Source organism: Sprattus sprattus, assembly GCF_963457725.1.
Source record: "Sprattus sprattus genome assembly, chromosome: 9".
Lineage (NCBI taxonomy): Eukaryota > Metazoa > Chordata > Actinopteri > Clupeiformes > Clupeidae > Sprattus > Sprattus sprattus.
Window position 1 is genome coordinate 16,820,846 of NC_137928.1, and position 14,289 is coordinate 16,835,134.

Consider the following 14,289-nt stretch of genomic DNA (forward strand, 5'->3'; position numbering starts at 1 on the left):
TAATGTTTTCAGCCATGAAACGTGAAAGGCATGACCTCATACACCGAAAATTATTACTCCGAAAATTCACAAGTACCGCATAACCACGGAAATAATAGTAGAATAATTGTAGAATGATTAATTAGGCATAGGATAGTTACTCTAATTAGTGTTTTATGTCCGTAGGCAGATCTGGGTCGATTCTAGACGATTCTCTGCCCGTCCTGCCTAGTTCTACTCTCTGTTTTAGCCTACTAGAATGAGTAGCCAAGTTTCTCGTGCGCACGCAAAACTTTCTCGTGCCCACGGGAAACTTTTCTCGTGAGCATGCAAAACGTTCTCGTGCGCACGAGAAAGTTTCTGGTGCGCACGAGAAAGTTTTTTTTTTTTTCATGTCCCTTTAGGGGCTCCGTAGGAAAACCTAGTTGAGGAAATATGTTTAATTCTCATCAATCTGAGATGTGTGTTAATAATGCCTGGCAACAATACACCCCAAAATGTAATTTTATCAAAATAAAACTTTACACAATGAAAGTACCCATGAAAAGTCAAACTGAGATGTGTGCTAGCCAACAATACAACCCAAAAATTAAGAAAAGTCCCCCTTTACTCCTATCAAAATGAAATTTTACACAATGAAAAGTAGTTTTTTTTGTATTACAAGTTTCTTTGAAAATGAATTTTAATATGCAAATTAACTATACACTAATCGAATATGCCCAAAATACACCCAGATAGACTACATTTTTCTCTTTACTCCTACCACAATAAAACTTTACATAGTAAACGTATACATGAAAAGTAACCCTTTTTTGTATTACAAGTTTCTTTTGAAATTAATTTGAATATGCACATACAATACACACACACACATTGAATATGTCCTAATTTGCATATGCAGAAACATTATACCCCTGGCAGGTACCACCAAGCTAGGCAGCTTTCAGGTTAGAAGCCAGTCTAAAAGCAGCATTGCCATCACCCATCGGCAGTAGGATGAGTGGATGAAGATTGGGCCGATGTATATGTCATACATATGAATGGTGTTTCTGCTTATGCAAATTAGGACATATTCCATTGAAGTTCAAGTGTGGAGCTCATGTGCATATTAAAATGAATTTAAAAAGAAACTTGTAATACAAAAAAGTTACTTTTCATGTATACTTTTACTATTTAAAGATGTATTGTGGTAGGCGTAAAGGAAAAAAATAAGCCTATTTGGGGGTATTTTGAGTATATTCGATAAGTGTATAACTCATTTGCATATTCAAATTAATTTTCAAAGAAACTTGGAATACAAAAAAAAATACTTTTCATGGGTACTTTCATTGTGTAAAATTTAATTTTGATAGGAGTAAAGGGGGACTTTTCTTAATTTTTGGGTTGTATTGTTGGCTAGCACACATCTCAGTTTGATGAGAATTAAACATATTTCCTCAACTAGGATTTCTTAGGACTTTTCTATGCAAATTAGGACATATTCAATAAGTGTGTGTATAATGTATGTGCATATTAAAATAAATACATTTAAAAAGAAACTTACTTTTCATGGGTACTTTCATTGTGTAAAATTTCATTTTGATAGGAGTAAAGGGTGGAAAAATACATTTTTGGGGTGTATTGTTGGCTGGCATTATTAGCACACATCTCAGATTGATTGAATTAAACATATTCTCTCAACTAGGATTTCTTAGGACCTTTAGTATGTTGTTCTGTACACCTCATAGAAATGATCTATGCTGATTTTTTTTTTTAACAATTAGTCTCTTTGCCTGGACTATAGGTGCATTGTAACTTTTGTTTTCATATTAAGAAAATGTGACAAAGCTGTTTAAAGGTTGTCATTTACACACAAAAAAGTGCTACAATAAAGATAAAACTCAGTAACAGTTATTGGATAGGGAATAACTGTCCTTACAAAACATATGGGTGAGAAGCCTTCAGTACAGCCCAAAGCTACAAATTAAATGACTGCTTGTCAGAGCACAGAATTACATTGCATTCAGAAATTATTCAGACTGGGCTGTTGGTGGTGTTTGCAAGGTTTTTGCATGCCTTTTAGGTAGTTAGCTTACTAGTTTTGAAAAGAACTCCGAATTGCTGCTTTTATACTAAAAAGGTAGACAGTAGGGCATTTGCTTATAAAGACTAAGGCCAAGCCACCTGTGTGGCCATTTTTTCCATACGAGACTGGGGCCAACTTTACTCTTTTCCTCATGTTTGAGAGCAACCACTTTTATCTATATCTGTTTTTAACATTAGGGACTTTTGAAAATGGGCAACACTTGTCAGAGAATAATACAATGTTTTTGATGAATTATTGTTGAATGGTGCGCTTGATAAGAATTAGTGCAAGCCAATTATCTTTCCAAAAAGTTTCTACATAAAATCACCACATTTTTACATGCCATTTCTCTTAGCATAACTGGCCAAAGGGATGCCACTGTTGGGGATAGCAGCGTGTTGCAAAATTGGTGTGTTATTGCCCCCTTCTGGACTGATGATGGGGCTGCAGCAGCAGGTATGCAACGATGAAATAAATAAAGGAAGTTTACGCAGCCACATCAAATGAAGTCATCATTGGCTGGTCAAATTTTAGGGGAAGGCCCTACCATCTTCTAGAAATAAGCTACCACTGATTGATCCCAATGAGTAGTTCAGTCATACTTTGTTTGACTACATGACTCTAAACAAGTAGAGAATGTGGTGAAATGTCTAAGAAATCTACAGTAAGATATTCAAATGTCTTAGTGTGTTAACCAGTGTTCCGTGGAACCAGAGAAGGCTATAGAGCAGGTTTTAATTGTGTAGTAATGAGTAGTTTTCTCTTATTTACAGAACCATCAGTTATTTAAGAAGCTGACCAGAAGAAAAATTAACTGCTCCAGCTTTGCACTAATACATCATAGTAGCTTACATCTTTCGTATAAGACCTATAGCATAAACTAAATCTGCTAACACAATCTTATACAGTATTTCGAACCGAAGTGACTCTTACCACGGTATAGTTCTTACAATGTAAGATTTCCTCCAGCATCAGTTAACATTTTAACATCAATATGTAGTGTCTTGAAAATGGCACTCAAATTAAACAGGTAGGTAAAATTAAGTAGCCTAGCCCATAGCAGCTTTAGAAAAGGGGATTCGACATTTGTTTAAAATATGGACTATTCTCTATGGAATTTCTGAATGTCATCATGCAAGATTGCTCTGTTAAAAAACATACTGCTCAGCCTACTTTATCGTCCTCTAGTAGTCCCTATCTTCCCCTATGTAGGCCACAGGCTTTATATTCAATATTTTTTCTTTCCCTCTCATATGAAATCTAGGATCACTGTTGATGGCTTTTTTTTATAGCGAATTATTCTACGTCACTTCCTACTTTAAGGCGGTCGCTTATATGACAGCTGAATCAACAATAACAAAAACTGCACGTACAGGTTCACGGCTAAGGTGAGCTCAACACATTCCAAAACAATTTACCCAACAGTAGAATAACGGTACGTCTGGAAAATATGTACATCCGATATGTAACGTTAGCCACATTCCGCAGTCACTAGTGTTGTAAGCCTAAATTGTCTAAACCCGAGAGCATCATTCGTGCCTATTTTAGTAGGCTTTTTTTCGCGTCTCCATCATTATGCGTTAGCCGTAGCCAGATAACATCACGCATCCTTTGACTACCACACAATTGTCATTTTGGGTAGTTATAGTCTTCTTAAGTTATCTGGAAGAAAATAGCCTAGTTTGAGTACTGACAATAGCTTAGCTAGTTTTGCATAGGGATTCACTGAAAATGTAATGCCTACAAGACTGCCTCCAGTATTTAAAGATATAAATCATGTATCAATGTATTTTAGTTGGATGTTTTAAGGCTAATTCGATGGGAGGAAACCAGGCTATCTAACCATAGGGTTAAAGTGATGTACAGTCTACTGTTATGTTTTTTTTTTTCATCTTTGACAGACCTAGTCAACCTAGTCTTGTTAACAAAAGGTGAACAAATATTGACTTCTACTGGTATTTAAAAAAAGAATACACAACCAGGGTGACGTATTTATTTTGCTGTGCATCTTTGTAATGATGTTGTGACTGTGAAAGGGGAAATGTAATACACAGGCAGTAACATTGTATAGACTAAATTGTGCTGGAACTGCTGTGGTGCACATGCAGTTTGAAATGAAAAACATAGCTGCCAACCCAGTAGTTATTGACTGTTTGACCTGACTGTCATGAAACAAAAGACTTTCATTCTGTTATGGTAATGTATTTTCAGAAATTTGAGCTCCCTCCTTTTTTCTAGTGTCTTCTTGTTAGAGGTGACCTGCGTGTGCCTCAGCCATCCTCCCAGCCCCCCGCTGGAGAGACACGGGAGCTCAGAGGAAACTGAGGACTGACCCCCTGCAGGTGGCCAGCTAGTAGAAGGTACAAACCTTTTTTTGTAGCTGCTGTGCTGTTCTGTACTACACCTACCAACACTACTATAGACCAACACTACTATAGACTACTACATTGTTTATCTGCACCCTCCCAAACATAGCATTATCTATCTAGATTACCAGGTTTCATAAGGAAATTGCATTTAATTGTTTTATATTAAGTCATGGTTCAGTCATTATGATCTGAGTGAATTTACAGCTTATTTTAAGTGTACAAAATACTTATACTTATAGTATATACGTACGTGTACTTGATATGATAAAATTATAGAATTATAGATTATGATAGAAATTTACTTTCCAGTAATTCATTTGTAAGTAGTGCTTCAAAATCGATTGATTTGCAAAACATATATGGATACATTCAAATATCAGTCAAGGTCCAAGCTTATACAGTATAGTGTGCTCCAGAATGTAATCTGACTGCTGATGGAATTGTCTATCTGACCTTCCAACTGGGCAGCAATGATAAGCCGTTAGAGACGTCTCCCTATATGTCTTGTTTATGGCCCTGGTCACAAAGGTTGGTGTCCTTGCTCTAGCTTCCCATGCATTCAAACTGCAGTGTTATCACTTTACCAGGGCTGTGTAGTTACTTCATTGAAATACTAGTAAAGTAACTATTCTACCCTTGCATTGAAAACATATGCAGTACATGTAACCCAACTAAGAGCTTTGTTTGTTGGGTCTAATGGAGCTTGTGTTGTGAGTGTCCAGTGTTACTACCCCTGTATTTGGCTCTTGTTCCGCTATGGGACAGGCAGCTGCGTAGGCTTGTGGAACAGCACAATGGATCAGTGTGAGGAAGACGGCCGCACCTTCATGCAGGTGATCAGTGAGAAGTACAGTCCAGAGAACTTCCCATACCGCCGAGGCCCTGGCATGGGAGTGGTTGTAGCGCCCTCTCCACAAGGATCACCCATGAAAGGTAAGCCTGAGCTATGGTGTACGGCTTTATGATGGGTGCCCCTTTAGTCAATTGTTACATGATATGTGCACTAAAAAATAATTATGTTGATATTATTTGCTGTTTTAAAAGGGTATTTAAGCCAGATAGAAAGTTACTAAGTGTACTGGGGAAAATAATCTCAGTGTAGTATTTAATTATGCGGATGTAGGTGGCACAAGATTTAGGAGCTGTTTTATTTTGCTGGTTCATTTGTATCTTAAGTAAGATCAGCTCAAGTGGAAAAGGCATGTGGGTACGTGAAGGTGCCAACTTTAGAGGGCAGTTCATGTCGTGAGATGTCATGAGTTGGTGTCTCCACAGACCGGCTGAACCTTCCCAGTGTGTTGGTGATGAATGGCTGTGGAATGAGTCGTGCTGGAGATCAGGGGGAGATTGCTGCCTTCTGTGCCCACGTGATGGAGCTAGATCTGTCCATTAACAAGCTCCGGGACTGGCATGAGGTAAGTTAGCAGACCACAGACCATAGAACTTTCTCAACAAATGAAAGACATTTTATTTTTATTTAATATATATCTTTGCATATATTTTCTATTTTATGTCTATTTTATTTCACCTGTAAGAAAAGTGTTCAGAGAGGCATTGGGTCTGATGAACATGCTATGGCTTGCGTTGAATATGAATTTGTTTTGAGTGCCCAGTTGCATCCTGTTCTCTTTCATTCAAATTTCAGATCAGTAAGATCGTGTCCAACATCCCACACCTACACTTTCTCAACCTTAGCTCGAACCCGCTGAATGAGGCTGTGCTGGAGCCAAGCTGTGCCAAGGCCTTTTCCCGAGTTCGCCGCCTTGTCCTTAACAACACTCAAGTGTCTTGGGACACTGTGCACATCCTCACTCGAGAGATCCCAAAGTAAGCAGCCTAGCCATTTCCATATGTCAGTAATCAATGTACTCTGATTGATTGATTTTTTTACAGTTCTGATAAGAAATACTGCCTAACGGTGAAGGAATTTAAAGGACAAATTATCTGCTTGCCAACTATGGTGGTATAGCTAGAAACATGTTTTTTTTTCAGGCAGCCACTATCGTTACACCTACCTGTTTAAACCTCTACGGAAGTCTAACCTTGAAATTTCTAAGACATACCCAGGGATGAGGTTACTATTTGTATTATTATTTTTATATTATTTGTACTAAAATCCTTCCTCCACTGCCCCTTTTCCATTCATTTCACTCCCCAGTCTATAGTAGTAACTTTTACTTCTGAGTCACAGTATGTTTACAACAAGAAAGTTTCACTGGTACACTCTTCCTCTGTCCTTATTTCATTTTTGTTATGGTGTATCATGCAAATTGTGTCATGAATTATAATTCAGAATAGTTTGTCATGCAGTTGATCCCTCGTTTAGTCTATCAGAAAGTTGTGCAGCATCTACATAGCACTATGGTGTTTTGTGATGTGTTTGTGTGGTGGTCAGGCTGGAGGAGCTGTTCCTGTGCCTTAATGAGTACTCCACTGTGTCGCCCTCCACCGTCTCCTGCACATCTCTCCGTCTGCTGCACATCACCGACAACAACCTGCACGACTGGGCCGAGGTGCGCAAGTTTGGGGCCATGTTCCCCGCACTGGACACACTGATCATGGCCAACAACAACCTCAGCTCGATAGATGATGCTGGGGACACACTGCAACGACTCTTCCCAAACTTACGTAGCATCAATCTGCACAACGCAGGTATAAGTTGTTCATTCGCTATTCATTTTAGGTCACTTGTCAATGCAATCAGTAGTCATTTCAATTACTGTATGTGCTTTATTACTATGTAAATGTATCATGGGGACAATCAGTATCATCATAAGTTGTACATCTGATATTTTTTTGCAATACTGCAGCTACATTCATTTCATACAGATGACTATTTGGGTACACTCTGTGTTGGAATATGTAATTGCATCTTTGCATTGCAACCTCAACTTTAGGTATTTGTGAGCATTCGTGTTGCTATGTGTATCCTGCGGCCAAGCCTAACATAAGTTGTGTACTTACCCTAAATTGACCAATACACACCCATAAAATGTGCAAAACATCAAGTGTACTGTAAAGTCAACAGCAGAGTAAAAAATAAAGGACTAAAGAAAAATGTTTCAGTCATGACCCTCCCCCTAGTCGACATACCTTAAAACACTGTAGAAATACCCACGTCAACTCTTTATTTACGGCCTCTTCCTGGTGTTAAGGTGAAACTATATGTTGTTTTATTGGTAATTTATGTAAGCATTTATGTGTTAGGTTTTCATCAATGGGAAGATATTGAGAAGCTCAACTTTTTCCCAAAACTTGAAGAAATAAGGCTACGAGGGATACCTTTACTACAGAACTACACCAATACTGAACGCCGAAGCCTCATACTTGCACAGTGAGTATTACACTTTTTCTTTGAGAAAATATTGAGCACCAACCAAAAATCTAAACTTAAACCCTTTTCATCAGTCTTTTGTTTTTCCCCCTGTTGAGAACATTTCAAAGAAGTTCTTAGGTTCCCAAGAAAATAAGTGAGCCATAACACAGTACACTATGCAGAAGCAAGTCTCACACAGGTACAGATCTAGAATTAGTGTGGCTTAGGAAGTCATTATATCTCAAATGTACGAAGTGTATTACACTGCAAAAGTAACAGCGATCACCTTTGCAAATTATTTGTTTCTGCAACACTTAAAAAAAGCACGTATCCTCATTGCTCACAGTGGCGATGCCCCATAGTAGTAGCACCCAGAGACTGCTGTTCCCAGCTGTTTTTAGCTGAAATACAATGCTAAAAAACACTGCTGCACTGTTTCTACAATAAAGTTGTGAAGATTCACTGTCCCTTGTCTGCTCAGCGAATCATGTCAAAGCAAAGCGTGGACATCGCAGTCAGGAGTGAATATGGCAACATCTTGAATAGAATGCAACTAGGAGTGAATGCAAGCAGGATGGCAACTACTATGAGCCCTACGTAACTCTGATGGCTGCACACTTTAACACAGGAATTGACTATTTGGGTACACTCTGTGCAGATTAACATGACGTAAACATCCCAGGAACCACACATTGTTTTAGCATTCTATATTTAAATACTTAGGTTTTGTCCTTTATAAGAAGTAAGTAAGTACGGAAGGAAGCTCAGTGCATCGTGATCCTTTGGAGGTAGAGTATATTGAAGGGGCAGCATAATTACTAGGGCATTTTAATTACTGTGCATGTATTCAGTAACCAGTAATTACTTTCAAATGAATGTTTACTTCTAACCCTAGGAAAGCACTTTAAAAATAGACAGCAGCCAGTCGTCAATGTCATGGCAATTTATTCAACCTAAAATACCTTACTAGACTGAAAAAGAAGCATGGCCTTGTAATTGCAGACACAGCGAAACACATGTCAATGTGTATTTTTGCTTTTGATCCCTCTAAGAGTTATTGTTTCAAGATAGTGTTTGAGGAAACCTCACCAATTTCAGATTACTACTCTCAAGTTTATCGTTGCAACTTATGATGTACGAGTGATACTGACCCTAATGATTAGAAATGTAGTGGCCAGAAAATCCTGTTTCTCTGATGGACACAGCCATCCCTTTGAGCAGGAGACACTTTCCATTCTGATGACATGCTTCTGCTGTTTTAGTTTGCCCACAGTGAACAACCTCAACGGTAGCGTGGTGACTGACAGTGAGCGAGAGGGCGCCGAGAGGTTCTTCATCCGTTATTATCTGAAACACCCGGCTGCAGACCAGCCGTACAGGTACACCAATCTCATAGCAATCTCACTCAGACACAGCCATGCCTCTGGAGAAAACTAGCTGGGTCAGGTATGTTTCCTTCAAAACAATTGGAAAGCATCAAGAAAAACGGCACACCTGTAAAATAAATAAAGCCCTTACCAGTATAGTGGTTTTGTGGATTAAGATATAAAATAAATTAGATATAATAGTAAAATATAGCTGTGTATTAGGTTGTGTGTGTGAGAGGCTTCACTGGGCCACCCTCTTTTTTCCACATTTGGATAGTACACCGTGCAATTTCAGTGAAATTACAATTACTTGACCAATACTGGGTTAAAATAAAATTAACACATTTCAACTTTTAATTGTATGCAGCCAAGTAAAAGGGTACCATTAGATCTGAAACTAAAGGTTAAAAACTAATTGAAACTATCACCCTGGAGAACTAGTACTTACTGGATATTGCTTTCTGAGTTGACTCAAAGACTCTATTTAATTCTGAAGGTACCACTGCTTGGTGACCAAGTATGGGAAACTGGAGCCATTGGCAGAAGTTGACCTGAGGCCTCAATTTCATGCCAATGTAGAGGTTCACTGTGAGGAGAAAGTGGAGCAGGTGAGCATCCGACTGGACCAGACGGTGGCTGATCTGAAGAAACGGCTAAAGACAGTGGTGCAGCTCTCCACCAACAACATGCGCGTCTACTACATCGACAAGGACATGCACAGCCCCTTTGGTCCTGAGGAGATGAAATACAACACACGGGCCCTCCACTCCTACAGCATCCGTGACGGTGATGAGATTCTAGTGGTGCCCAAGACCAAAATAAATCCGACAAACCAGAGCACGGGAACAACTGTTTAATGTTCCTCCCCCCTCACTCCCTCCACACATTAATCTTGTAAGACCTGTACCCAAGTTATTCCCACAGACACCATCTATGTCACATTTTATGTGGTCCACACTTTCAGGAAGAAAAAAACTGCCATACCTTTCCTTGCTTCAGTGCTTGAAAGGGCAAGCCTGTCAGCTGCTGTCAACTAGTGTCTGATAGCTGTCTGTGTAGCCCTGCACTGAACGTTATTTCATGTGAGTGGACTTCTATATTTACAATTTTCCTTTTTCTTCTTTAATGCTGTGCTTATTTCTATCAAAGACATGCTGTCTATGGGCTAGAGCACTCAGAGCGTATAGGGACGTCATAAAGGGCTCCTTGTGTATTTGGAAACAATCATCTAGAGCTTAAACTGTTGGCTGTTTGACAGGTGGCCTGAACCATAGACTGTGGATGTCTTTGTTATGCTGTTTTTCTTAATGTTTGATGTGAATGCGGATATTGAAATTTGGGGAGCATTTATTAAGGATTGATTAGAGTAATATGACAAACATTGTGCGGCTGCAATGGTGGCAAAATGGTGTAATAGATTTAGTCTGAGTTCAGCTTTATTGAGGTGTTAATGGATATTTTTGCTTAATTATTTTCACAGCCAAATAAAGTTGATGAATATGACATTACAGAGAATATTTGTCTTGAAGGATGATGTGCTAAAATTATTACTAATATTTTAGCTTTTCTGAGGGTAGAAAAGTATTTGCGTGCACCTTACTTCACCACCTGATTTCAGCAGACTGTAACATTCTGCTTTTAGTAGTTCTGGTATCACAGCCTTGTTTTATGGACAGTTATTGCTTAATAACTGAATCATCCTTTTTCTGTGTGAGACAGAACTGCACTGAACTCAGCTTTTGTCCACCAAAGATTTAGTTGTGGTTACTTGGCGTTGACACGATACTGATAATGTTGATGTTGTGATTTTGTTGCGAATGCTTGGCTGTGACACGATACTGATTATGTTGTTTGCTATGTATAAGAGAGCCTCATCGATGCTTAGTCCTTTTTTAATTTCATGGCACTGGTCACAGAGGACTTTGAGCTCTGATTGTTTCCAGCTTCATGCCACTGTGCCACATTATTTATTTATATATTTTCCCATTGTTCTGACAAAAGTGGTCCAAGACTGGGACATTAATGGTATTATTAACTTGTTCCATTAGTCCTCCCAAAGTTCTTTACCAGATACAGTATATAGAATATGGACTTTACATAAGCCTAGTGTTATCACGGACTTTAGAGATGGAAATTGTGGGTCAACTCTCTCAGGTGTGTGTCTTACTTAAACCATCTGAACATTCCACCATGGGAAACAGTCAACTTGAAGAGAATGAGGTGTGTAGAAGGGAATTTCAGGATTTCAAGCACTGTTCAATCTTGTCAACAGTTTTCATTGTGATAAATGTTGAATTATTTTTCAACAGTGTCAGGTTACCCAGATGATACGTAGCCAGATGACAGCATACGTGTGGTGTAAACAGTATAGTTCTGTAGAGGTTGTGAAGAATTCATACATTACCTTTCATAATTTATAGCCACTACATCTTTCCATTATTGTGTTTCTGATGTAGAACAACAGGAAGTCAAGTCAAGTTTCAGACATTTCTTAAAAAGTTAAGGCAATATGTACAATATGTACATTCTGGCATAATTAATGGTATGTTATTGCATTTATCTTGCAGTTATTTAAGGTGAGAATGTTAGTGACCAAAAACAAACTAGGTATGCAATGATACAGATATTTCACAATGTATTTGTTGGTTTTGTGATGGGCCACCTATTTGCTGAATTGAAATGATATAAGGGATTTATACAGGAGCATTTAGATTATTATTGTATAATAAATGCTTGCCGAGCACTCCCTTAGCTGAAAAAGCATTTGGGTTTAGATTTACCATTTACCATTAAATTATACTTGTTAGAAGATATGTACTCTGTTGTCAATTGAGCCAGGTGGTCTGAATGGCAGCAGAGTGTTGGGTCTGTATGGATATCATATGGAAAATAAATATTGACAATACAATAATCTAACAAACGGGTCGGTATAGCAACCTAATATGTAGTTGAGAAGACTAGTGCAATAGCATATGTTGGTTACATTAGCTATTGAATTTGTCTGCTTTATTCTTGATGTTGCATCCCATTGATCATGGTTGAGTATCTTTTGGGACCAATTTGATGGCTGCTGGCATGCTTGTTAGTTAACATGTCTGGGTGGTTTAACAGCTTGCCATTTTGTGTAATTTAATTACTTGATGGCTTATGTTAAGAGAGCATCGATTATATTATTCAGAAACCTTATGTCTTTGGTTGATTATAGTCTCAGGTTTATTTGTGTTTATTTGAAATGAGTAAAATATAGGTTTGTGTCTTTGCTGAATTATTATTGTAGGAATTTCAAAACGCATATCCTTACCTTTAAAGACACTATAGCCTACACCCATCATGCCTCTGACAGCGGATCACAATTATTATAACTTTGGAAAACAGTATTTTCTTTAAGCATTACTGGTTGTTTCCATGCTAACTGTGTATGTGGGCGAGGTGGTTGGGGTGGTTGGTGGTTTCAAACATTAAATTTGTTAATTAAATTATGCAAACAGCCTAAAAAACCAACAGGACTGTAAACTGGAAAAGCAGTCAATGTACATCTATACTCATTTCCTGCCCTGATTAATCATGTTGTTTATCCAGCTGTATGTAGAAGGTTTATGCTGAATATGTGTGTCAAAAGTGTATGAGAATGTTTGTAGACTATTTTATTTCTAATTCGCAGAGCAGCTTAAATGGCTTGAGTGTATAGGCCTCATTTCTCCCAACATCCATATCCTCTCTCATCTGTCAAGCAAAAATGTAAATAAAGAATAAATAGGTTAAGAATGAATTATTTATATGTGACGTTAATATTTCAACAGTTCTCACTCAGATGATTGCACACTTAATTAGGGTTGCATGTGGCCATCATGCCTGCTGGAGGCCAAATTCAAATGTTGTCGTTGTAGGCTACTGTGTTCACAAATATATTTATGAACTTATACATTTTCATAAGAATCAATTGACCCTGACCAATTCCAGTAGCGACCGGGGTCCAACTTAATGCTGATTGTCACTGGGCTTGAATGAAACACTCCTAATAAAATGTGCAAGACAATATAATGTAAAGTTGTTATTTAATGGTCACCCTTGTTAGCCTGAGCCATGCTGTTTTGTCAAATGACGAGCGTCGGTCAACCACTAGATGACGTTATTGTGTAAGGACTGAAGTGAGAGTTGGCCAAATTTATACTGCACAGAATGTCTTCATTGGGACAATTGGGACTTTTTTTAATGCACTTACTGTATCCCTAGACAGTTATTTTACATCACTTAATCCATTGCCGCTGAAAAAGGCCTATGTTCTATAGGACACAAATATAAAACAACCAAAGAACACGACATTCCGAAAATATTAGGAAGTGGTCTCTTGTTCTTGCAAGAATGCCAGGTGATATAGATTTGTTATGTTAAGGCTGAGTTTAGATAAGGCTACTCAGTAGGTTTATTCATTGTGGGTCCTACATGACATTATTCGCCAATTTGCGAGTATGTTGAACACATACATATTAGTAAAGTTCAGTTTGAATCATATGATATTTATTTTACTTTGCCCGGGCATAGCAGGCTACCGATGGTTATAGGCTACCACTGGATACGTTTTAATTCCCTGCTACATGAATGCTTGAAAACTTGGTAACCTACGTCCGCTCCATGACAGCGGAGTTCGGAAGGTATCTAGATGACATGAGGATCAAAAGGTGATGCACATTTTGGAGCGTTAAATGCGTTGCCTTGATCACTGGAATGGATGAGTAAGTTAAGCACTGAAATGTACACTCCTACATTGTCATTGTCTGGTTGTTAGTTAAAGAAAAACACACTCAGTTTGTTCTCTGTTCAGACGTAACATAAAACTTGAAACGGCATAACGTTACACTTATCTGCGATAAATAGCTTTATGAATGTTTAAATGTTTTAGTCCGAACCACATGTCAGGGCGAAATTATTCTTCTGTGCACATCTTCACTAGTGCTAGCTATTGACTAATTAAAATAATGGAGGATGACGTTTGCCTTACGTAGTAGCTTGCTTACACAAAAACGAGTTTATTATTACAGAAAATCGGGGTGTTTATTTTCGTCACCAAGGTGATTGTGTGGGAGGTGGCGATTTTATTACGTCAGAAGCCAAGCGTAAACCAATCATCCAAAGGAGTTGGCAAAGTTACGTCACATTTAAAGCTAGAGATCCGTTATTTAGTCGCCGTGTGGG

At 38.3% G+C, this 14,289-nt stretch overlaps 1 protein-coding gene across 1 annotated transcript; it reads left to right on the plus strand.

Moving 5' to 3' along the window:
• Nucleotides 1–5,207: 5,207 nt before the first annotated feature.
• Nucleotides 5,208–9,953, plus strand: tbcela (tubulin folding cofactor E-like a; the record flags this gene model as incomplete). The annotated part of the gene is made up of 7 exons (XM_080844659.1): nt 5,208–5,346; nt 5,689–5,828; nt 6,059–6,240; nt 6,809–7,065; nt 7,621–7,747; nt 8,992–9,108; nt 9,593–9,953. The coding sequence occupies 7 exons, from the start codon at nt 5,208–5,210 to the stop codon at nt 9,951–9,953; spliced, it is 1,323 nt and encodes a 440-aa protein (XP_080700785.1).
• Nucleotides 9,954–14,289: the final 4,336 nt, after the last annotated feature.